This window comes from Indicator indicator, chromosome 16 (genome assembly GCF_027791375.1).
Source record: "Indicator indicator isolate 239-I01 chromosome 16, UM_Iind_1.1, whole genome shotgun sequence".
NCBI classification, from domain to species: Eukaryota; Metazoa; Chordata; class Aves; order Piciformes; family Indicatoridae; genus Indicator; species Indicator indicator.
In genome coordinates, this window is record NC_072025.1 from 4,264,515 (window position 1) to 4,290,399 (window position 25,885).

The 25,885-nt window shown below is 37.0% G+C and overlaps 1 protein-coding gene across 1 annotated transcript in view; it reads left to right on the top strand.

Annotated features, from left to right (window-relative positions):
• The first annotated feature begins 12,286 nt into the window (after positions 1-12,286).
• SCAPER (S-phase cyclin A associated protein in the ER) overlaps positions 12,287-25,885 on the top strand; it is a 125,296-nt gene continuing 111,697 nt past the window's right edge. Inside the window, exons 1-7 of the mRNA XM_054387894.1 lie at positions 12,287-12,387; positions 13,686-13,802; positions 14,741-14,901; positions 22,249-22,511; positions 22,948-23,181; positions 24,764-24,934; positions 25,412-25,487. Of these exons, the coding sequence (XP_054243869.1) occupies positions 12,296-12,387; positions 13,686-13,802; positions 14,741-14,901; positions 22,249-22,511; positions 22,948-23,181; positions 24,764-24,934; positions 25,412-25,487 (1,114 nt within the window). The 5' untranslated portion in view covers positions 12,287-12,295. The remainder of the gene's footprint in view (positions 12,388-13,685; positions 13,803-14,740; positions 14,902-22,248; positions 22,512-22,947; positions 23,182-24,763; positions 24,935-25,411; positions 25,488-25,885) is intronic.

Here is a 25,885-nt window from a genome sequence, read left to right on the forward strand (position 1 = left end):
CATCAGGAACTTGCTGAGGGTGCACTCAATGCCCTCATCCAGGTCGTTGATAAGGATATTGAACAAAACTGGATCCATTACCAATCCCTGCGGGACACCATTTGCCACAGGCCTCCAACTTGACTCTGTGCCATTGACAACGACCCTCTGAACTCTGTTGTGGAGCCAGTTTGCAATCCACCTCACTGACCAACCATCTATGCCACATCTCCTGAGCTTTTCCATGAGGATGTTATGGGATATTTTATCAAAAGCTTTACTGAAGTAAAGATATATGACATCAATGAGTTGAATCCTCATCAGTTGTTTTGCTCCTTACAGTGTTTCTGGTTAGTGATTAGATACTCTGATTCTAAACTCTGTGTACTGGTTTGTGCAGTGTTGCTTTTGATTGTTTTAATTCAGTCACCAAAAGCAGAGGTTTTAGAATGGAATTTTGCGATGATCCCTACAAATGTACTCCAGTAAGAACTGATTTGCTGTGGCCACAAGGGACCAGTGCATCAAAACTGTGTTCAAGGTGCTATTAAAATGCATGCCTTAATAAAAAAAAACACCCCAAAATGAGATATTTGTAGCATGTATCTAATACTTCCATCACAAAACAGCATGCTGTTTGGCATCACTTGGAGTTTAGTGGAGGTGCTTATCCACCTGGCTGCTATGGAATGCAGAAGCTTATAGAAGTCTGGCACAGTGGCAGGATTTTTCTGTTTATGTTTGGGTGGGGTTTTTGTTTGTTTGTTCATTTGTGTTTTTTTTTTTTGTGGGAGAGAATTTCAAGTTTAATAAGGACAGTGTCGTGAAGCCAAGTGCTGATTTGGCGTTTTCAGCCAAATAGGCATGCTTCAGAGACCTTTGGAATGTCTGGTGTGCAGGTGAGTGACAATTTATCTCTGACAAGGAGACGTATCCCCATATGAGTGGCTAAGCTGAATGCACAAGGTCAACAGATGCATAACCCTGAGGTGGCATAACAGTGTTTCCAAGTAGGTACATCCTGATTCCTGTCTGTGCCAGCATTTGTGAAGGCAAGTTGGATGTTCTCCCTTTGCTCCCATCACATTTAGCACATTTGCAGTCTTCTGCATCTGTGCAGCAAAAGCAGCTTTTGATCACTCTGGATACTAACACCAAAAATCAAAACAGATTTGTTGTAGATAAAGCTTTCAAATTGCTATTTAAAACAACATGAGGACGCTTTCAGACTTGGTGTTAAATAGGGGAAACTTGATTCACTGGCACAGCGCTTATGTTGATTGGAACTGAACTTGCACTGTTAACAATATGGTGAGTGGAAGTCTTATTAAAAAAGTGGAGTGTGAAAGCTTCCTCTTGTAACTAATGCAGTGCTTGCTGGCACTCTGCAGTGCAGCCATAACACATCGATCCACGGGGCTAGCTTCATCAGCATTTCACTGACAGGAATGCTCTTACTGGAATGAGGGTTTAAAAAAGTTGAAGTCGTATGTGGTGCCTTGGTAATAGGATTTAACTGTGATGGAATATTGCTGGAATGATTATTAGTAGAATCTTATTTTCATCTTAGGATGATACAGAATAAGTAATACAGGATATGTAATTAGAAACATAACCTTGCAATGTGCCAAATGGCAGAATATCTTGTACTGTTGTGCAGTGTGAATGTTGGGTTACAAATGCCAAAGAAACAGAATCTAGTTCTACATAGCTACTGCCTATATTGAAAATAATAAAGTGTGCTTTGAAAAAATTGTGGGAAGATGTAGTCTTCTTCAGTGAAAAGTTTCTCATTTACAAATGTCTGAATATGTTGAAAAAATGTGTTGCACAGCAAACCCAGCCTGCTGACCACACTTCTGTTTGTTGTTCTCCTTTTCCACTGTATCTTGGTTTTTTTCAGAGCACTACCATAGATTGTAAATTAACAGCAGCAGCAGCCGGAGATAAAAACTTTGACAAAAGCCCTACAAAAACAAGACAGCCTCGAAAAGTTGATTTGCGAGCTCGATACTGGGCATTTCTTTTTGACAACCTCAGACGGGCAGTTGATGAAATCTATGTGACGTGTGAATCAGATCAGAGCGTTGTGGAATGCAAGGTGAGTCTTCATCTCTTCTTTGCCTGTTACATGGCTCTTACCATGCTTTTTTTATACTTAACAAAAAAGCCAAATGGGGGCTTGGAGCTTCAGAAATGTGTTACTTTTTGATTTGTATTTAGTGAAGGCTTGTAAATAGGAAAACTGATGGTGTGTTTCTTCAGATTTTGGAAGATGCATTTATCTTAGGCAATGACTCGTTTTTAAAGTGTAAAACTTCTGGTGATTAACATAATGTTACTAGATCAGTTTTTGTGAATTGAGTTCTGATTTTGTTGGTTTTTTTTCTGAACCTGTAGGTATTTTTCCCTGTAGTGTTCTTTGCTGTAGGTGGCACTGTTGTGGTTCAGCCTGTTTCACATCCGTTTGCTTCCCGTTAAGTGGCTTGATTAAACGTTGCTCCCTTTTTGTGGTGGGAGTTATCACTCTTCTAATTATCCCTGTGGTGTTTAGGAAGTGATTGGTGGTCAAACATAAATAGTGTCTGGTTGGGATATCACTGTAAGGCCTGCTTCCTAATTTCCAATAACCTGTGTTTCTAATAGCTTGTGCATCTGTTTTACATTTATGATGATTTTCTAGTAGAAAGATCATTGTCATTTCATAAGAATCACTCAATCTTTAGAAATAAAATTCATCACAAGCGCTAAGAGAAGCCAGAAGAAATGTTAAAGATAGGACTTTTGTTTTCATATGTAACATGCTGTACACTCAACACGTTCTGGAAATGATTATCTAATCACTGTAAAAAATTACATTTATCAATTCAAGTAAACTTTTTTTCTTATCACATACATCTAGTTCTCTGCTGTAATCAGACACGGCCAAATTGACTTTGAGATTAGCGTACAAATACATTTCATTGAAAGCAGGTTTGAAAACTGAACAGTAGCTAGAGGCTTCCAAATCACTGGTTGGTTGCTCTAGCAGAATTTAATATTTTGTTACTGAACTGCCTTCCTGCTCAGGAAACTTCTCTGGAGAATTATTGGGTTTAAGAAAATGAGTCAGCCTTGCATTGTAATTAGATTAGCATTTTAAAATTTTTTTATGACTGGAAGAACAGAAGCGTATTTGTATGATTATCACATATTTTGGGGGGGTTAGATATCGTTCAACATTTAAATCATGCTATTTGATCTGCTCTCAGATGGAGGTAGTACATAGCCTGAGTGGGAAGTCTGCATTTTAGTAAAGGTCTGACAATGGTGTTTGTATCTGTGCGTATCTGGTTACTTGTTTGCAAAACAGAGGTAGAAGCAACCAAAATTGAAGGAACAGGGGAGTCCAATTCTGTGTATGGTAAAACTTATGTAACATGCATGTTGTTTCTACCTCTTAAAGATCTTTTTTTTTTTTTCTCCTTACGAAAATGCGCCAGTTCTATTGATTGGCATTACTTATTTCAGGGTGGTTATTGTTGACAGACACAGTCCAGTTTCTACCAGAGGTGAAGCTGTCAATGTGTACTAACTAATTACTTACAGCAAAACATCTTTAACTGTGAATGCTTTGCATAACTTGTAATAGATACGCATGTACTTTTTTTGGTACTACATACATAGGCTTCAGTTAGGGAGCTATTACACTAGTCATTATTATGGAGGTATATTGTAATTGATCAAATACTGGTGACAACAAGCAACAGTTCCTTGTGGAAACTGCGAGTCTTCCTTACCTCTGGTGCTGAAAAGCCAGTGCCTGCTGTCCTCCCACTGAAATAGCTTGTTACTTGAAAATGGTAAGGCAATGGTATCTAGGTTTCCTGTTTTGTGTCAGCTTTGGTGTCCACTGTTGCAGGGAAGATGGCTCTAGCAAGATTCTGCACATTATTCCAGGGGCACCTCCAACTGCTTGAATGTTCAGGATTAGGAGGATGCAAAGTGACTTCAGAATGGTGTCATATGAGGCATCATATGAGTTCTGTGTGGTCCAATGAGGTATCTTCCTAACTCTGCTCTCATACCAGTAATGCAGATATGATATGGCAAAATGTGTTAAGCTTCCTTGGCAGAAAGATAACATCTACAATTGTGTATAATCCTGTTGTTGGGCTTTCAAAAAACTTAGCTAGGTTTAATGCACTCATACCATGGTTCTTGTCTGTCCTTTTATAGCCATGATTTTCTGTCATTCCTGACGTAACTTTTCGTATCAGTGGACCAATTCAAATTACTTCAGTCTTGAAAGCAGGTGACTGACTTGGGGGAAGATTGTTGAGATTCACTTTGCAGACAAAAATGCCGCACAATCTTTATTAGACAGCAGGGATTCAGAGGGAGAACGTGAATGCACCAACCTTGTTTTGGAACCACACACTGCATGTGTGGTTGGGTTTTGTATTGTTGGATTTTTTTTATTGTTGTTGTTTTATTTTTAATAAGAATTAATTGAAATATGTCATTTATGTCATCTATGGCACCAGAAAAAACAGTAGGAAGGTCATGGGAAAACAGGCTTCACCAGATCTACAGTTTGCAGAACTACTTAGCCTTTTTTAGCTTGGGAGTTGTTGGATTTTTTTTTTTAAAGATGAAAATTCCATTTATTATAAACTTTTACTAATGCTCGTACTAAAGGTGAGGATGGATTAGCTTCATTTCTATATTTGTTTTTGTAAACTTTTTGTACTACCTGGAGAAATATCTAATGGTTAAAATGTTATAAGAGATACCAACAGAGGCATCAGCCCAGTTGAAAATGGATTAATGTATTTCTGCTATACTTAAATAACCGAAAGGCTTTGGTAAATGATAATTCCATATTGCCATCTTTAGTTCTCAATCTCCCTTGGTAGAATATCTTGTTAGCTTATTTCAAAAAGTACATTTTTTATTTTATTGGACATATGTAGGAACAATATTCTATAAAAATGAAAATGGTTAAACTCTTATCTTTTCCTTTTTTTTTTAAATAAGTGGGGTTTTGACAAGTCCTGTTTATGAAGATAAATCTGTGTTATAAAAGAACAACAAACGAATAAACTTCCTTAAGTTCAGCTTTTTAAGGGGCATCTCCTCAAACTTAGGTCTTAAGTCAAATGAGCATGTGCTATTCTATTTAAACATTTTAGTTGTGTAAATACTGAATTAAGAGCTGTGTAAAAGTGTGACAACTTCTGGAATTCAAGACCTTTAGATTAACCTGGTAGAAAAGTGGGGATTTGTTTGGGGGTTTTATTTATTTTATTTTGTACCTTTTTCTCTCTTGTATTCTTACAAGTTGGTATAGATTTATTGATTACCTTGTCACTGAAGATAATGTTTGGTGCTCCTGAATCAGAAAGGGCTCTAGTGACTGATTGTGGTTGAAACTGCAGACGAACGGGTTGTGGTAAGGATACAAACAGTGGAAATGTGTGTAAGAGGATCAGTGGTTGTGTATATTTTTCTCTCAGCTTTGGGTGCTTCTGGAATTGGTACTTTGCTATTGGTTTGGAATTGAAGACTCTCAGATCATCTCTATAGATATATAGACATTGCTTTGATGCTTTGTATGTAAAGATGTAAAGAACATGGTTAAATTGTTTCTAGGAGAGCTCTCAAGTTTAAGCATCATCTTAAGCACATAAAGCAGTTTATGCAATAGTGAGAGGAAGAGATTATGTGTATTCTAATAGATTTGCCTGTAACCTTCAACATTTCAAAATGCTGATTGTATGGATATTCTATACATCAGCTAGTTTTCTGTGTGTCTGTGTATATGAATATTTTATAACCTAGCATGTTCTATATTGGGCTGGTGGTGGCAGAAAAGTGATAGTTATGCCTTTAAATCTCTTCCAGTATGCTAAAAGGAATTAAACCCAAAATTATGGGTAGATGGAAGAAGGCAGATTCTGCAGTAAGTTTTGGCCACTGGAATTTTGGTTAATGCAACAGTGAAATGTGTCTCTGCTGCTGTTCTGTGAAGGTCTGCAGGTGTCTATGCAACTGAGTTTATTTGTAATTATGTTTATGTTTAAAAAGAGAAACAACACACCACACACATAGAACTCTTATCGATAGAGTTTAAGCAACTGAATCCAGCAGCTGAAGATACTCAAGAAGCTCAAAACTTCAATTTAGTTGTTAGTGTTTATTCCTTCTAGAATGAATTAATTGCCTCAGCTGTTTGTTTGTTTCTTCCTGTCAAAAAAGTAAAAAATTAGTTCTATATTATTTTTAAGTTACTATTTAGTTGCTGCATGTACAAACTTTGTCTTTTCCACCAGCATCACTTATTGGTATATGTCTGTAAGGTTTTGGCAAAGGTAGGTTTTTTGCCAGATTCTAAAGCTTACAGTCATGTTCTTAAATCAGTCCAACTTCAGTATAGTTCAGTGAAAAAAGTTTCATTCTGCTTGAGATGGAAAATGGAGCAGTGAAGTGCTATTGTTCTGATCCCCAAAGACAGCATAAGAACCTCTAAAGCTTTTCCCTGGAAGATTTGTTGCATGATGTTGTTATGCGAGAGAACCAGCTGAAACAACTTCAGTTACAGTTTTACAATCAGGGTGCTATCTGAGAGAGTTTGAATTGATTGAAGGCCTCCCAGAAGGAGAGAGGAACTTACCTCATTATCATTTCTTGCTGAGAACATCTTGTGAGGGCTGCTTTTGCTTCCCAGGTATGCTAATTTTAGTGATTTGAATCTCTGCATGCAGACCCAAGCTCAGCCAGTCTGATTATGGGCTTTTAAGGCAGGCTAGAAAATAAGACTGTTTCTAAACTTGTTGGACTTGAAGGTAGAAACCCAGATTTCTCTCACTTCAGTGAATAATTCACTATGATGGTGAAGTTGATCCAAACAGGATCTTGATCGTATTTCTGCTGATAAGAGCCAGTTCAATTCTGTCAATTCTAATTTTTTTGTTTGAGTGTAAATCTTAATTATTTTTTTTCTCCCACTGAGAAGTTTTAAAAGTTATGTTTTACAAATGGGAAAAGTATCTGGCTATGGGATTTCTTACTTAAAGCTTTCAGGGAGAGATGATTTCTTATATGTGACTGTCACTTCTTTTCTTGTAGTGCTACCAGCTCTAGGAAAGATATCTCAAGAAGGATTATGAAGTAATTTATTTCCTTGGCTCAGGCCTTTAAAGTATTCTGTTTAGGCACAATATTCTTGTTCTACGTTCCTCTGGGTGAAAAAAATCTTGGCTTTTGAAAAGAAATAAGAACTCCTAAACAACCCAAACTCCAAAATCTGTGGTTTTGAATTAAGGTTTATTCAACATTTTTAGCTTTTTACACCTGAATTCTTTCAACTGCTAATTATTTGCCTGCTGAAAATCTGGCATCTCTCCTTGTTTAGTTCACCATCTAGTTAATTGTTGTCCTGACTTTCCATCATTTGTATTATATGTATATATGTAATATTTTCAAATTTTTTTTTTTTACATTTTTTGTTTGAATAAGTTGTGTGATTAAGGCCCTGCATGTGCCCCCAACCTCTACATTCATTCTTATGGAGCAAATTTACTTTGGTAATGGTTACGCTTCTCAGGAGTACATCCTTGATAGAGAGTGCACTATGGCTGTCATACTGTGGGTGAAACAAGCTGAGGCCAGGTATGGTGCATTGAATGCTCTTGATCTCAGAGACCATGTGTTCCTGCAGCTCTGCTATCTCAAGTTTGCTGCTTGGTATGGATGAGAACATTAAAAAAGGCACATCAGTTGGGAGAACTTCAGTTACTGGGAAATTACCCTGGTTTTTCCTCTGTTTTAGAATCTTCTATTTAAAAAATACTATCTGCCATGTACCAGGGTTGGTATCATGAGAGTCCTTTGGCTAGACAAGCTGCTTCCTTTCATCCTTACCCAAAGCAGTAAGAAATGCTTTGCCAATCAGCTAATCCCAGATCCCATAAGTGTTTGTAATACAGGACTTCTTTGCAGCAATTTTTGTGTCAAATTACCTAAACACCTGGTTAAACTTGAAAACCTATGTTTAAAGAAAGAAAGAAGGTAGATTGCCTCCTAAGAATGTGCTTCAGTACAAGAAAACAGACTTTATTTTGGTAAATACATAGTCTAAAATATTCAGTATAGATAATGAACCAATACAAAGTGTGCATAGTTTGTAAATAAACCCACGCATTTCTAGCCTTGAGAGTAAGGCTAGAATACTGTGACAGATGTGGTGACTTAGTTAATTTTTCTGAGGTGCATTCTACTTTTAGGAACATTAGTAACCTCAAAATCCTGCAATCTTCCATTTCTCCCTGTGTGCCGCCTCCTTGTTTGAGAATGGGAGAACAAATGCAGAAGGTGACGTTTCAAAGCCAGTATGGGATTTCCAAACAAAGTGAATTTCTGTTTTTAATGATTATAATAGTCCTGTCTAGGGCCTAAGTCAAGTTTGCTCTGATTCAGGAATCTAAGATTTTTCTGATGTAGCTACTCTCATATTAGAGATCCTTGTGGATTGCAAAGTAATTAATGTGATCACCCAACTGAAGAGAGAAGTACATCTTAAATGCATAGAAACCAAAGTAATGACTGAAGGCTGGAGAAAAGAAGGAAAAGCATAACAAGAGCTTTTTGACATGCAAGACTATTGATCAGAGAATTGAATAGAAGAGAAAGACACAGAAGACATATTTTGAATGTCTTTGGTTTTATGTCACAGGTTTTCCCTGAAGTGTTGTTTTTTAACAGTGTTGCTTTCTTTTTGAGTTTGAACTGGCTCTTTAAAAATCGTATGGGATGGATATGACCTTGAAAAATAATGGGATTTAAAATTGTTTTGACTCTAGCGCAACCGTAGTCTACCCCATAAAGGTTCCTTTTTGTCAGCACCTTCTCAAGTGGTACAAGTTTCCACTGCTTCAGCACCACAGGGTATATCTGCTACACTGAGTAGCGTAGGTGAGCTGGCGAGCTGTATTGATGGCCAGGGCCCCAGAGCCCTGCACACCGGTGTTGTGTGTCAGTAGGACAAAGGGATGGCGCCAACCGGCCTGCTCTATGCGCCAGCATCTAGAATTAATTACAAACCAATCGAATCCGTTGCAGCCAATTGGTAAACTAATTGGTAATTTTAGCTGTACATCTATATGTAGTTATCTGGATGCCTGTAGCAGCGCTTTCAGAGCCACTTTTGTTCTGCTTCATCCTGCTTGACAAAATGGCCCTCCTAGCTTTAGGGAGAAAGATGTGCATCAGTGAATATGGGGCCGCTCCAGCTGCTTGTCTTGTTTGTATTCCCTTGTTCGTAAAACATGACTCGGGTTACAGCTGCATGGTTCTGCTCTGATCAGTTCTGATAATGTGTAGCTAGACATTCCTTAAAATAGGTTAAGCCATTTATTGTATATTTTTTTTCCTGTGCCAACTAACTTCAGAAATATATCTCAGAAATTTTTTTTTTTGAGGAATATGTCAGTGGCAGACTTGAAAAGTAAATGATTCAGAATTAAATTCTGCTTTCTATGCTCTTATTGTTAGTAAGAGTCAGCACAATTTAGCATGGGCTAACCTAAGTGGACATGAATTGAATTAGAAAACTGAAATTTTATTAGTAAACTGAAAACAGAACTGGCTAAAATACTTGACTTGTTCATTTCTTCTAGCAGACTTGACTTACGAATTATTTTGGGGCTGTAAACCAACTGCCTTGTAAGAAAAATTTTTGTTATCTTTTTTTTTTAATTATTTCAAAAGAAAGAGCAACATTTACATCAGCAGTGGTACTCTTCTTGATTTCCCTTGTGTTTGATCTACTTGTGACTTTTCCCTTCTAATAACCAGCATATGCTCTGTATCTGTCAGACCTACCAGTTTAAAGGATATTTCTGTGGAAGCTGAAACTGAGTTTCAAATTTGAGTTGGTTGTTAAATAAAATTAAAAATCATCCATATAATTTTATATGAGAAAACATTTTGCATACCTCAGAGGTCCTGTCTTTAGGACAATTGAAAGGAAGGGTGGCTGGGACATGGTGTTACCAGACTCTGCATTAGTTACCTGTGCTGTAGTAGAGTGTTTTTACTGCTTTCAGTGTTACAAGTTTTACTGTCAAAATTTGTAGCTATATCCTAGAACCAATACATTTTAATTTGTAATTCTTCCTAAAATATTTTTAAGTATTTATAATAATTATTTGCTTTGAGCAGAAAATTTCCAGTCAGGAATGACTGACATGGTAAAGAACTTGCAAAATAGTCACTAATTGCACAATAGTCACTAATTGCAAAAAAGTCACTAATTAGCATTAGTGGCTTTCCTTATACCATGAAATTCTGTCTGTATTTTAGATTCTGCATGTGAAGCTGATGTAATTTTTCAAAATCCATTTATGGAGTTTTACTGTTTTCAGCATGTTGTCAATGTAGAGTACAGCACACATTTTTCTTGTCTTTGAAAGAGTAGTTATGAAAGTTTCTATTTCTGATTGTTGTGATCTTGCTCTATCTGCTTTAGAACTGCATTAATGTGCTTTGTGGGGTGATAACCAGCTGTGCTGAGAAGGTGCCTTACGCTTGTTGGCTGTGATTGTCTATGTGGTTTTTGTGTCATTCAATAAGCAATTTTTTTTGTTTATATATGGAATATAAGTGGTTTCCTAGCCTCCTGCATGGAGGAGAATTGCTTCTCTGTCAATGACAGTAGACAAACTATCATTTGCTCAGGGAGAAAACCTCAGGTCTTCGGTCTGCTTTGCTGTGAAAAAATGGCAGCATTGTCTGAGTAAAGATTGCAGGATCCAGTTTACCTGTGTTGTTTCTGTGTGTAATCTGACTTTACAGTGCTTATTACACTTGCACATTTGACCAAACTGGGAATCAGTAGATGAAGTCAGTATTTACTTAAAGTTAAGGATATTTTTATCAGAAGCAAGCCTTTTAGTTCCTTACTGTTCAGCCACTGGCATTTTATCTATAAATTTCTTCCTCATAGTATGAACTCAAGTTCATTTAATGTGTTTTCATAACAGTTAATTTTATTTGTTGGAGACCAATAATTAGTTTTTAAGATTCTAGCTACTTAAGATTTTTACAGTATGTTGAATAAAACTCCTGCGCACCCACATAATTTCTGACACTGTATGTTTAATCCTAGCCAAGAATTATGGGATGGACTAGGCTGCTCTTAAGATCCCTCCCTGTGGCATTGTTTTGTGATAATGTTTAAATCTTTCAAGCCATAAAATATGTTCCTGACTACAGTGTTCAGTGATTAATTCATCTAAAACCATGGGAGTTCTCTGGTAACTCCGTATAGTTCAAAAGTAATTTTTAAAATGGTAAAGACTTATTTGCTTTGTAACAGTCCTGAAGCATGATCTGGGTATTGAAGTGGTAAAGTCTGATCAAGTAATTACTCCATAGACAGAAATGTGCAATTAGTGACTTTTTTTCCACTTGTGAGGGTGTGCTAATCACAGAAGAGAATGTAAACTTTTCATTTTGCAGTCTATCTTGTTTATTTCTCAGTAAGTTTATTTCAGATTTGATGGTTTTAGAAACCAAGTCTTGTGCTGTGGTACTTCACTTTTTGCCTCTCAAAATATCACCCTGAGAGTCCTTTTTGTTTGTTTGTTTTAATTATAATTAAAAATAATAATTAAATTAAAAATAATGCTTTATTAGTACAAGAATGCTGGTACTCTCACATGCCAATGGAATCTCTGCTATTAATCTGGACGCGTAGCAGCAGACATCATTTGAAAGTTCTGCACACTTCAAAGTCCATAGGAGTAGGATTACAATTCACTGAACTTCAGAGTCATAAGAACCATTTTCTTTCTGATGCAGGGATCCCAGGATTCTCCAGAAGGGATTCCCTCTTTCACAAACAGATGAATCATGACATTTTTAGTCTCCCATGTTTTACAGACAGTTTGCTTATTTGATGAAGTACATTCAGCATATTTTAAAAGATAACTCTGACAAATCCTGAAACAGTGATAGTTATATACATTAGAAATTATTTTCTTGCCAGATTTTACTATTTTGTTCTTAAACATTGCTCCCAGAGATCTTGGGAAATGTGCATGTTTTTTGATAGAATAAATATTTTAATGTTTGTTCACATAAAAATCTTAACTGTCTGGGCTTCTTTGCTTTCAGGGGGTTTCATGGGTTTATTTGTTGGTGTTTTTTCTTTTTTTATGGGAGCACTACAGACTAGTAAATTTCCTACTTTCTTTTCAGTTCCTTTGTTGGAGTGAGAGGATTGTTTTTTAATACAAAAGCTGATGTCATGGTTGCTTTTCAGGAAGTCCTGATGATGCTTGATAACTACGTAAGAGACTTCAAAGCACTGATTGACTGGATACAGCTACAGGAGAAGCTAGAAAAAGCTGATGCTCAAAGCAGGTAATTAGATTTCATTCAAATATAGTCTCATAATAAACTTCATTTTGTAGCAGAGATTCAGCAAAGAGAAACAAATTTAAGATTTGCTCTGGGGCATCAGGAGGGAAATTTTCCTCTTGGACAAAACTGGTGTGAGGATCTAGAGGGAATCTCATCCTCCCCATTAACATCATCAGTTAAAAGCTATGCTGAAAATGGTACAGGGTTGGGATGTGTAGTATTGAGAGGTAAAACTGATTACATCATTCAGTTTTTGCCTTGGTGCCTAAGTTTCAGATTTGAGAGGTTAATGAGAAGTAATGTTTTGCTGGTATATTTTGTGCCTGCAGAGAATGGGAGACCTGTAGCACATGTGCAGTGGCACACTCTAATTCTTCCATTTTCCCTTATTATGTAGTGAGTTTGATCATGGATCTGCCTAGGTAGAGACAAAAAGTAGATCAAACATGACAGAGTGGGTTTATTAGTTGATTATAGGTTGTTAATTCTGCTAGTAGTACTGGAACCAGTTGAGATATAATGAGGTAAGTGCTTTTCTGAATCTGTCTTCACCAGCACTGGGTTCCACAAGTTTGATTATGGGTTTCATTGTCAGTTAAAATTTTCATGTAATCAGATAGCTTTCGGAGCAAGAGTTAAAGAAGAAAATAGTTTCAGCTTCAATGAGATGCATAATGAAACTCCTGCTCTGGATTTTGTCTCAGATTGTATGTTTGGAGGAGACCATTTTGTGTTTGTGACAGTTAAATCAACCTGTTCAAATATCTTTGCAAGTACACATCAGTAAATGTTACTGCTGACAAACTATGTCAGTACTATAATAAAATGAGAGGATGGTGATATATTTGGTTAGTTCTGAAGGTTTTTTTATGTACTAAAGATATTTATACCTATATTAGCCAAAGCGGCATTTAAACTATATTGAGTGCTCTCTTACACAGGACAGGAAACCACAGGGTGCCTTAAATGGTGGTGGCCCTTTATCTGTGTTACTGTCTCTAGAACTAGAGGATATTTCCAGTCCTACATCTGATCCTTTCCTTTTAACTGGTTGGTTTGATATTTGGTCCCACACAGACATTTGAAATAAGCATTGTAGTCTTGAGAGCATGCATCGGGTTTGGTATGGGCCTGGCTAATACAGGTAAGAGTTGGCTTAGAAACAGTTGCTAACATGTGCGATTAAATTCAGCAGTATTTGTTAATACTTTATAGCATTTGTTGGTGTTGGTTTTTCTTTAAGGTGATACAGGAATAGTTATTGTGATTTTTATTTTTGCTCTTTCCTGAATTTGCAGACCTACTTCATTAGCCTGGGAAGTAAAGAAAATGTCTCCAGGACGACATGTGATTCCAAGTCCATCAACAGACAGAATTAGTGTGACCTCAAGTGCTCGAAGAAGTTTAAATTTTGGGTATGAAACCAGACCATAAGCTTATTAAAGCTAAAATGCGGATTCATTTAAAGCATAATTCATGAATAACATGTTTTTCTATAGTAATCGATGTATTGTTTTGCTGTTTATTAAGTTATATATGCAGTTTTTGCATTGGTGAAAGAATAGCATATGGTCTGTAAAAGAAAATCTTATCAAGGACTTGATTTTTCACTTTGTTCTGTATTTAATCACTGGTCATTTCAAAGATGTGGAGATAAAATGCAGTTCATGTATTTCATGTTATCTGTTTAATATTCCCACTACAAAACAAAGGTCAAATTAAAACTGTCAGTGTGTGCAATGCAGGTGGCCAGCTGGGTGTGCAAAAGTTCAAAAAGGGAATCTGAAGTGATAGATGATTATGATCCTGATAAATTGCAAAACTGATGCTAATTTAAATACAAAGCATGTTATATCATTCAATAAAGCATCTTGTGCTTGTTAAAATGAGAACAGCAGTTTGAATGCACTTTAGCAGCAGTGTGCAGAAACACCAGCTTAGAGCAGCACTGTCTGGTGCTTTTCAGTTCTGGAGAGCACCTCTATGTCCAGTTTGTCTTTCTCAGGGCCTGTTTTTCAGTTCCTTTCTGTTTGTTGGGGTCTAGAGCATATACTGTACTTTCAGAATGTCCTCAGCAGAGATGTAATATTTGGTCAGTACCTCTGAGTATTGAGCTGTCTTAAATTTTGAATGTCAACTATTTCTACAGAAATAGTACAAAAAATGTATTCGGTGGAAAAATTGGTCCAATAGTGCTAGACTCTGTGTAGATGTATTACTACCTGCCTGATGACAGCATTTGAGTAGGGTCTGCTGGGTATACCCGGACTGAGGAAAGAGTGTCCTGATGAAGTTTTCCAATGAGCCACTCTGCTGCTTGATTAGACACTAAAGAGCAATGACTTTCCTTTAGGAACCCTGCCGTGACAATTTCTGCAACACGCCTGGCTCCTTCTGGTGTCAGTTGGGCTGATAAAGTAAAAGCCAATCATGGAACTAAAGCTGCCGTTCCTGAGCTAGCAACAGCACAAACGTGTCTGCCACCTCCAGCACAGAAATCATCACGGAAAAATGGCAAGTCTCTTTTAAGTGCCTTAAGTTATTTTCATAAACTATGTGGTATAAAGTTAGGTCAGAGTATGATGACTTGTTTTCAAGCCAAAATCAGGTCTAATTTTGCCAAGTACAGTACAGTGTTTAAATGTCAAAATAAAAGATGAGTGCAGCCTTACACTGTAATAGTTAAGTTTGAGACAATGGTGTTTTAATGTGCAGGTAATGTCCACTGTATTTTCACTAATTCAAATTTGATCTGCTAAAATACCAGTTACTTAACACCTGGAGAAATGGTAGGTCGTTGGTCACAGACTGACAATCTAGCTGACTGCAGTTTGGAATGGCTTACAGTATAAAGAATAATACATATCCAGGAATCTCTCCAAAGAGAGCTCAAGATAGTTTATGTGCCCAGGAAGAAGGTACTAGAACTGTGCTAAAGTAACAATTGATAGCTTTTCTTTGAAGACCAAGAGTTCACAGAATCACAGTGTGTTAGGGGTTGGAAGGGTCTGTGAAAGCTCATCCAGTCCAACCCCCCAGCCAGAGCAGGATCACCTATACCAGATCACAGGAACACATCCAGGTGGGTTTTGAATATCTCCAGAGAGGGAGACTCCACAACCCCTCTGTCCAGCCTGTTCCAGTGTTCTGTCACTCTCACAGTGAAAAAAATCTTCCTCATGTTTCCATGGAACTTCCTATGCTTACCACACTCAGTTATGAATTGTTTCTCTAAAGATTCTCCTTGGAGAATGCTTCTTGCAGAGTCTTTAGTTGTAGAAAAGACTTACCGAGTGGTAGACATAAAACGCTTTACCATTTAATGTGCTTTACAATTTTAAAATTTCATTTCTTTGCACATGCTGGAACCCTGAGTCTGTCTTCAAAGATGCATTTTTTAAATTTTTTTTCCCCCATGATTTCCTGCAAAAGCAGGATGTAGAAATAGATATTCTGAATGACGTTTCAAAGAAACATTTATAATATGGGGTGTGTGTGTTTGTTTTTTGAAGAGAGCAATTACTGGAAGAGAATGTATGAATTTAAGATAGTTGTTCAGCTTACTAGTAGTCATGTATAGTGCTTTGGAGACTTGCGGTATATTATATAACTAAAATACCTTGTCTCAGGTGTTTTGCGATTTAACCTGAGTTGAGCGGCATGCGGATTCTTCTGCTTAAAAAAGAACAATCCAAGGCATGCTCTAAAAATAGTTATTTGAATGGGAATTGCTTGGTTCTGTTTGCATGAGGGAATATCTTGCTGTATATAGTTTCAGGGAGCTGGTTAGAGAACAGTAGCAGTTTGACAGAGTTTTCAGCACTGTAACCTAAGATGGAATTTCACTTCTGATATTTGGCAGTGGTTGAACAGAACACTTTTCTGTTGATTATCACTCGAGGTGACAGACTCAAAGCTGCTGTTAAAATAATTTTATCAGTGATTCTTGTGTGTGTGGAGAATTTCATGAGCTACACATGGAGTAGAACTATCTGCATTTCTGTATGGATTACACATTTTTAAGAGGCTAAAACAAAAGTCCTTACCTTTTGTTAGCTTTAGGCATATAAAGATGTGAAGAATCAGTTTTGTGCTGTGTTTTATTGGCTGTTATCTGCAGCTGGTGAGCTCTAAAGAAGAGCAAAACCACTTAGGTCCTGTAAGTGTTCAGTAATTTTCAAAATCAATTGTACTATACAATTCAGACCTGAAACATTTCATTTTAAGAAATAATCGTAATTTTTTAGGGACTTTGTCTGTTCTTAAGACTTTTCTAATCTCTGACATTCAGCATGGAAGAATACCAGTGATTTTTCTCATGGCTGGGCTGTAAGGTTTTTAACAAATCAAATTCTCTTTAGGAGCGTATTTTTCCTTTGTATTGAGGCTAGAATCACTTTGGTAAAATCAAATTAACCTCGCTGATTGGAACACAAGAGAATGTGTTAGGTTTACACAAAGGGAGGCACAAAGGCTCTTTGCATGCATTACTGAAGCAGATGTGAGGCTTCTGTATCATCTGCTCTGCTTGTTCACTCACAGCTGTTAGGTACATTCAGGCCTTATGGGAGGAAGGATTCCTCCTGCCACCCTATAATGATTTCTTGCCCACCCTAAAAGCCCAGTTGGGGCTTACAGTGGCAAGATTTCCCTGACTGTTATCGTTAGGTCTCACAATGCATGATACTGTCTGTTTTACGGTTGATGGAATTTCCAAATGTAACTAAATAAATCCTTAGAGGAAGTACGTTATTCTTCTAGATATTTCTTTAATTTTTTTTCCTGGATGCATAATTAAATAAGCTTTAATTGTCTTATCTCATTTCCCTCATTAAACTTAGTTACCCTCAATATTTCAATGAATTAAATAATAACTTTGTCCTTCATGATTGAATGTTTTCTACATATGAAACAGTCTATTCTCATTGTATAATCAGTTTATGGCAAGAAAAAAGATTGGCTTAGTAGCAGTGATAGAGACAATAGTCTAGCATGAGATTAATTCTCAAGCACTCGTGGAGGTAACAAAGGTTACATAAGCTCAGAGTGTGTATTATTGCTGGAAGTAGGTGCTTACAGTTAGAGTAACTGTTCATTGTTTGTACAAAACTTAACAGAAAGGGCAGTCAAGAATATGTAAACTTCTCAGAAACTTTTGTTTGTTTTTGTTTTGGGTTTTGTTGCCACACTTAAAATTGAGTTTTATTAATTGTTTTTATTACTGGTATTATCTTTTCTGTATTGCTTAGGTCCACAGTTGTGAATAGATGTTTTTTGAAATGTAGCTGAGACTTTAGACTTTGTGGGACATAGAGTCCTCTGAAGTAGCTGTCCTAGGTTGAGGTCAGGCATGCTGGCATCTGATCTTATGGAAGCGTGTGGAGCTTCTACATATACAGAACAAATTGCAGGAGTGTTATCACAGACATGCTTTTTAAAGCGACCATTAAATGTAGTATGACAATTAACATCCCTGTGGGTGACATACCACCTCCTGCACCACATTTTCTCTGTGTTTGCTTTTGTTTGTTTGTTTGGGTGTATTTTTATTTTATTGTTCTGGTTTTCATGTCTTCTGCCCTTTAACTCTTTTGGCAGATTTCCTGTGTCTGGATTTGCTTCAAAGTTCTGAAATAATCATGGCTTTCCAAAGTGTCTATCAGATATAGGAATATAACTTTAGATTATTTTTTTGAAAAATGAAAGTCTGAAGTTTAGTAATGAATAGGAAAGGTCAAATAAGCTTTGCTAGCATATTGCTTGCAAGAAAAATTCTAGAAGGAGCTTGCATTTCCTAGAACTCTCAAAGTTCTGCACATACTTGACTGGGTTTGTTTTATTGATGCTGCCAGTAGGCTGCTTGGCCAGTTCTTCCAGATGGAGTTAGCTTTGAAAGAATAAGGCTCCGGTGGCTCTGAGGGCCTCAAGATGACAGATGGTTTGTCACTTCCATGTAATACAAGAGCAAGCAGGGACAGGGAAGTTCAAATGAAACTAGAGAATCATCAAGGTAGTCAAATGAATTATTCATTAACAAAACTCTGGGAGTAATCAAACCCAGTGTGTGATATTTAGCATGTGGAGATGGCTACTAGGCTATATGAAAAGAATTCCAGATTTAGGGGAAAAAGCAAAGGAAGGGAGAAAGGGTGATGCCCTGCGGAGTGTTAACTTTGCTCCACATCAGGGACTATGGGATCTAATGTCAATAAATGTATCAGCTTTGCACACTTTTTATTAAAAAGCATGCCTGAAAATGACTGAATACTAATCTGGTAGGTGAATTAAAATGAAAAAAAATAACTTCTTTTGCACAGCTAGTTGTCAGTTGGCATAAAACTTGTTCAACTGATGCCAGGTATTTCAACAATCTGAATGCATGCTTGGCTTAAAAACTGTTATGTATTTAGAGAACTCACCAAGAGTATTCTTTCAAACACAAGTATTTCTGTGCTGTTAAAATAATTGGATGAGCCTTGAGTAACAGTTATGAATCTGACAACGAAGAAATGCAAATTAAAAACTGAACATGTATAGCTTTTAGTGAAAGAGTCATTCTTATTGTAGGATTGTATGGCTTTGCTATGCTCTGCATAATCGTATTCTGATTAATTCTATCAGAGTACTAAATATGCTATGAAACAAGGAACTGATCCAGTGAGGGTGGCAAGAATTAAGTGCTGGTTTGTTTTGTTTTGTTTTCTTTTTTAGAATTAATTTAAGTAGGTATTAGCAAGGATATTAGTAAAAGGTATTAGAAAGTATTATTATAGTTATAATTAAGATATGGATAAGATTAATATGTTGTTACCCAGATGTTAGTAAAATTATCTTTGGGTAGTAGATACTAATAAAGGCTATCTTCTGATCTTTTTTTAATGCAGAAAAGATGTCTTTTGTAAGACCTGACTTCAGTTTTCAGAACAAGCAGAAGTGAAATCTTGCAAAAATCTTGTTTCACAAATGACAGGCAAAAGGAATCACAACCCCGAAGTCTGCTACAGTAAAAGAGTGGAGGTTTTTCTGGTTGGTTTCAGCAGCCTTCAGAACAGTCTCTTCATTGTCTGTATATTGCTTACCAGGGAAATTTCTTGGCCAAATTTTATCACAAGCTACATACAGCAGGATCTTTGTGGTTCTACCAGCTCCAAAAGTCAGTGGGGTAGGAACAGCTGTGATAAACCAGGGGCCCAAGGAGTCCTTCTTGTCCCACATAATGCAGGGCCGTATTCAACATGGGCTGTGTGCCTGGAGCTTTCGGCAGTAAATCTGGTTGTGATTCTTGTGGAATTAAACTCCCATTCCCTGGACATAAGGTTGTCTCTGAGAGGGTAATAATACCTTTCAATCATTTGGTTTCTGTAGATAATAATATTTTTTTTTCCATATAAAGATGGAGAAATGAAAAGAAAGCCAAAGTCTCTTACAGGGATCAAATGGGAAGTCTGTGGTAAAGCAGAAAATATCATCTGTGTCTTTTTGACTGCCACTCCCCTCTGTAATCAGTGGTGCATACTGAAGCATGTGCAATTGCACCTGGGGGAATGAACATAGAAAGGCTTTTTGCAGAGGTATGCTGTCTCTGCTTACTGTCAGTGAGCTGCAGAAATCAGCTATAGTCGGTCATACCAAGCTCTGGAATTTTGTTTACTTCAAAACATACTGCAATTTTTCTAGAGTAAAATAGTTTTTATTTTAAAATATCAAATGAATGATCTTTTTGCATCAGTGTGGTTGAGATTTATGAACAATTCTATAGCTCTGTGAAAAGAGCTGTTGTGTGAGCTGCTCAACTAAGATACGTTTCACTACAGTCCTGTTAACTGATGAGTTACACCAGCTGTTGGTCTAGGCTGCTGTGTTTTGTCCTGAGATGTTAGAAGAACCAAGTGGTTAAATGAGTGCTTCATGTTTGTAAAATGCTAGTTGCCAAGGGTAGCAAAATATGAAAGGGCCAATAGTTCTGGTTTAGGCTGATTTCCAGTTTACTGGTTACTGCTGATGTTGGAACAGTTCAAGTCTGCCTAAAGGGAGTTAGTCCAGTGGGTACAATGGTTTTATCTTTTATCTAAAATAATTTTCATTTTTATTGATGCTTCTGTGTCTGTGCCACTGCAGCGCTTTGTAGTACAGCGCTTGCAGCGAAAGCAATGGTAGCAGAATTTCTGTACTTGTTGTAGAGCTGCCAGAAACACTGGCCCTGGAGGGAAACAAAGATTCAAGGATTTTTGACCATGGAAGTTAATGTTAAGACAGGTCTTCTTTAGGTACTGTACATTGCTTGAAAATAAATGTATGTGTTCTGAGAAGAAGAAAAAAATACTCAGTTCTCTCATCTCCCTGTGGGTGTGCTGACCTGCATATAGATGTTACTGTCACTATGTGAGAGTGGTTCACTTCTTGTAACCATCATGTGTTGATACTGAAAGGAGTGATATTTTTAGAACACTTTTATCTTACATTTTTAAAACCACTTTATATTTTGCTTTAAAAATCAGAGCAAGTTTGAAGCCAGTCTTTAAGTTGATAATGTGCAATTCATCATAATAAACAAATAATTCCATTTTGTCACCACTCTGGGGTATTTCAGATAACATTTTTGACAACCAAGTAGACTTGTATTTACTCCTGTTCATATTTATGTTAAACTTTAGTATTTGACCTCTGATATTTATGCCTGAGCTCCAGGACCATCTCTGTTAGTAAATCTTTAGAAATCTGTAGGGAATTAATTTTATCATACATGTTTTATTCTAGTCTAGAGGATTTTTCTCTCTAAAGCACACAATTTAACATTGTTTTTTTGATTCTCTACTCCTTCAGGTAAAAATAATCTTCCACATCCTTCTCTTGCTTTTATGGGATTGAACCTAAAAATAACTTATGCCAAAGTATATTGGAAAATACTGTGTGGGGTTAGCACGTAAGGTTTTTTTGCAAGAACTCTTGCTGAGCAAATAGACACACGTGAGTTTGCCTTCCACGTTTGTGAGTTATACCATCAGGGCATCAAGAATCACTTGCAATCATTTTAAGATGTATGGGAAATAATACTGGTATTAATTGATGGCCACAAAAATGTGATACATGGAGAAGGTGGCTCACCTTGATAATTGTAGGAATCTTATCACACTTAGGACTTGATAATTTAGGCAGACAAATGTAACTTTGAAGGGTTTTCAGGTGTGTGCCAAGGTTGGTATCTGAAATGTTGATCATCAAGGTGTATTTAAGCTGTTTAGTCAAAGTAAATCCAAGAAAACTACTCTTGTGTTTTCTCCTTCAGTTTGCAGCCCCACTACTGCAATATTTTGCTATTTCGTGGAATCAGAAAAATAAAATTTCCAAGAGGTGACCCTGATTAGCATCTTTTTATTATCAGAACCAAACTAATGGAAAAAGTAAAGAGAAACATTTCTGGAAGAATAGTAAGCTACATTCTGGACAGTAATTTCCACACTAAGACATGCCATTACAACTGCAGAGATTTTGCACTTTCACAGAAGACCTCTAACATTGCTGTTGGTACAAAGAACAAGAGCGTGGTTGCTTTGTTGTGCTTACAACATAGGCATGTAAAGCTTAAGTAGCCATTGGTGGTTTTCACATGGTTTTGTGTGTGAGTGTCTTAGCTTCTTGAACTAGCACAACTGGTCCCATGAAGAGAGTTGTTCAGTGTTTGTGAATCTGATAGCACTCCTTGCAGTAAAAAGCTTTGCTATAGAATATTTTTTCACTGATCTTTATTTTTAAAGAGAACATTTTTATCACATATCTTGTGTAGTTATGTAATAAAGTAGTTGTTTATAATACTTATAAGTGTCCCTTTCTCAGAGTGAGGTGTTTTTATTTTTCATGTAGATCGAAAGGATGCGGAGGGCTGGGAAACAGTTCAGCGTGGAAGGCCTGTTCGATCTCGATCTACAGCTTTGGCAACAAAATCTCCTGTAGTTGTAGAATCACTGAAGTCCAAATGTGACAGTGACAAAGAAAATGTCATTTCACCACCCTCAGAGGCTAAACAAGAGACTTTGCTCGCTGACAGTGGTACATGCAAAGGCACAGAGCTTGCACAGAAAGATCCTTTACACCAATCTGAAGGTCCTCTTACTGAAAAGACTCAGGTCTGTACAATTTTCTAGCCTTAAATCTTGCAACTTTTTCTTTAGAGCATTTTTCTGAGGGTAACGTTTTTTAGAGCTTTTATTGACTAACCATGTTGGAAAGAGGTTTAAAATAATAACTATTTCAGTTACATTTGTTGAAACGCATTAAGGTGTTGGCACAAACTGGCAAGTTAAAAATCATGAGATGAACCACATATTTTACAATGCTGGAGGCAGGTTTCGTTTGTTTCTCCAAAAACTGACATCCCATAAATAGAAGATTACTGGCAGAAAGATCTGCACAGTTATGAGCAACTGAAATGCGTGTGGAGTTATTTGTATCACTCACTGTGCCGGTTGCTTTGGTAAAATCCTTCTCAGTCTTGTGACTTTAAAATAAATCAGTATGTTACATTTTGTTAATTTTGCAAATTTTTCAAATGCCTTTTTTTAGTTCACAGCACAAGTCTCAGAAGACAATGGAAGTCCTGGCACACCACTGCAGAAAGATTCCTCACAGGCAGTATCTGAGATGCCTCCAGTTCTCACAAACAAAGACTGTACTTCAAAAACTCTGCAGATAAATGAAGCTTCCTCCCTGATCACTGATCAGCATCAAACAGAAAAAGCTAAAACTGAAACTGAAATGGATCCCTCAGATATTTCAAATGTGAGTGCTGCCAGATTGGTAAGAAATCTTGCAAGATTTCTGAGTAAATCACAAGTATAAGCCTTTATTTTCTCATTCTGTGTTGCACAGCATTTATTGTTAACCTGCTGTAGAGAAGTCTATAAGGTACTTACTGTATTAAAAATAATTTGCTGTACAGATACCTTTCATGATAGGATTTCATTCCAGTAAAGTTTCTGAACTTAAAGTGCAAAGATATAAATGCATTCGGAATAGAGAGCTTACTTTTATATTGTATCTTTTACATTTATTCTTGCCATAATTTTTCATTTCCTTCCACTATCAATCATTTTAAGTCAAACTGTCATTAAATTCTTTCTCCATTGCTAATTATTCAAACTGGAAACACATGGCAGATCAAAATTCTGGTAGAAACAAATGTAGACCTCTGCCATTTAAGACTAGCTGGACTGCCCTCTTGGGTCTTCCTATACAGCTAGCAGTTTGGATGAAAGCCATTCTTTAGCAGCAAATGTGAAGTCAGTACTCTGTTTTTATGTGGCTTCCCAAAAGGAACGTCCGTTCTTTCCTGCAGGTTTCAAGGTGTGTCTGCTTGACAGGGATTCTCTGAGGGGAGAATTGCAGCAATGCTACATGAAATCCACCTAATGCTTTTGGATTGTGGTTTTTTTTGGGGGGGTGTTTGTGCTTTTTTGGGGTTTTTTTGGGGGGTGTTTGTGCTTTTTATTTTTTCAGAAACTAGATTATAATTCTGGTTTGCAAAAGTCTTCCTGTAAATGGCTTTTCCTTTAATATCTTGTACGAACAACTCCTGCTAGGTAATTTCTGAGTCAAGTATCTGTTGTTAGAGCTGATTTGTAGCATCTCATCCACTAACATTGTTTCAGATTCTTGGTTATTAACGCTTTAAGATGCTCACAGTTTGGTGGGATCTGTGTTTCTTGTGAGCATTTTACTGTTGTTAATCAGATTGCTTTGAACAGTGATTTTTGGCACATTATTTGGTAGCCAGAGTGGAAATGAACCAGAGTGGAAATGAACTGCACATCAGAGGAGGAAAAGGCAATTGGTCAGCATGTCCAGGCATACATTCTTGCTTAACTACCTTGTCATTCATGCTGAAAGAGAACTACAGCTTGAGATTGTGTTGTATTAACTGTAGTGAAGTTTCCAGATACAGTTCATCTGCAGATCCATTTTCATCTTTAAATAAGACTTTATAGTGTGATTTCTTTTCCAGAGATAACAGCAGGGCATGCCATTACAGTTTCAGAGGACTCACTGCTTAGCCCCTATGACTAGGGATTTAACAGAATAATTGGAGAAGAGTTGTCTTTGCCGCTTTTAATGACAGTGCTGGTGTAATGCAGCTTGGAGTGATGTAAATGATAATAAATTTAATCAGTGTTTCATGTAGCTATTAAATGAGTTAATAGTTCACAGCAATTTTAGTGGGGTTTATATTAGAGTTACCTTCACAAAATGCAGCAGTAAAGGAACTACAAGTAATTGGAAGTTGAACAAAGTATGACATAATTCATATTAACTATTTGGAAACCACTTTTTTGTGCTTACTACTGATAGTGCTGTTTTTTCTCTGATTTTATGTTTCCTTCAGTCTATGGCAGAAGTCCTTGCTAAGAAGGAAGAGTTAGCAGACCGCCTGGAAAAGGCAAATGAAGAAGCCATTGCCAGCGCTATTGCAGAAGAGGAGCAGTTAACAAGAGAGATTGAAGCAGAGGAAAACAACGACATTAATATTGAGACCGACAATGACAGTGATTTCTCTGTGAGTGTTCAACTTTTTCTGAAGCACTCAGAACTTGAGGCAGTCTTTGATGTCAGCAGAGTGTGAATACAGAATTTGGTAGTGTTTGGTTTTGCACTAATGTCACCTGTACGCAAATAAAGTAAATAGTGTCGTGTACTACCATACTGTCTGAGGTATGTTTAGACTTACTAAACTGAGCAGGAAGTGCTGCTGACTGGTACAAAGTCTTTGGATGTCACAGTCATTGTCCTGCTGCCAGCTTCTGTGTGCAAAACTGGGAGAGTCGGGACTTCTTTCCATTGCTGCCATACAGGAGTACTCCAGGTGAAGCAGAAGTCCCCATTTCTACTGTCAGAAAGAGCAGGAACTGTGTATGTCTTTGAGATGGCTAGTTCAGTTTGGATACATTGCTGAGTCTGAACTGTCACTGTTTAATGTGTGTACACTGCCAGTTAAGGTGTATGTTTTTACTCTCTGGATCTTGCTGCATTTCAGGCTAATATGGGCAATGGAGGCATAACTTTCTGTGGTATGTCCATGGACTGGAATGATGTTCTGGCAGATTATGAAGGTAAATTTTCATGTATGACTGTGCTTGTGTTGAAATGCCCAATTTACTCATGGCTGCTTAAGGCTTGAGAAGATCCCCCAACACCTAAATATTTTTCCAAGCTACATTTTTATGTTATTTCCTTAGGAAAGATGAAATTGTGTGTTCAAATTATCTCTGTGTGTCTTTGTTCTTGAGCTCTCTTCCTCTGTCTCTCTATTACAACTGTAAAATTTATTACTCATTTTTATCTTAATATTTTGAAGTGAGTTTAGAAGAACTAATTTCTAGCATTTAGTGGGAAAGTTAATACATTTCCTTCGTTCAATTTGGATAAAAGTGTAATAAAATCACTAAGCATTGAAAATGCCCGGGGATTTCAAATACTTCAGTCTGTGTTTGCACCTTACCCAAGCTCA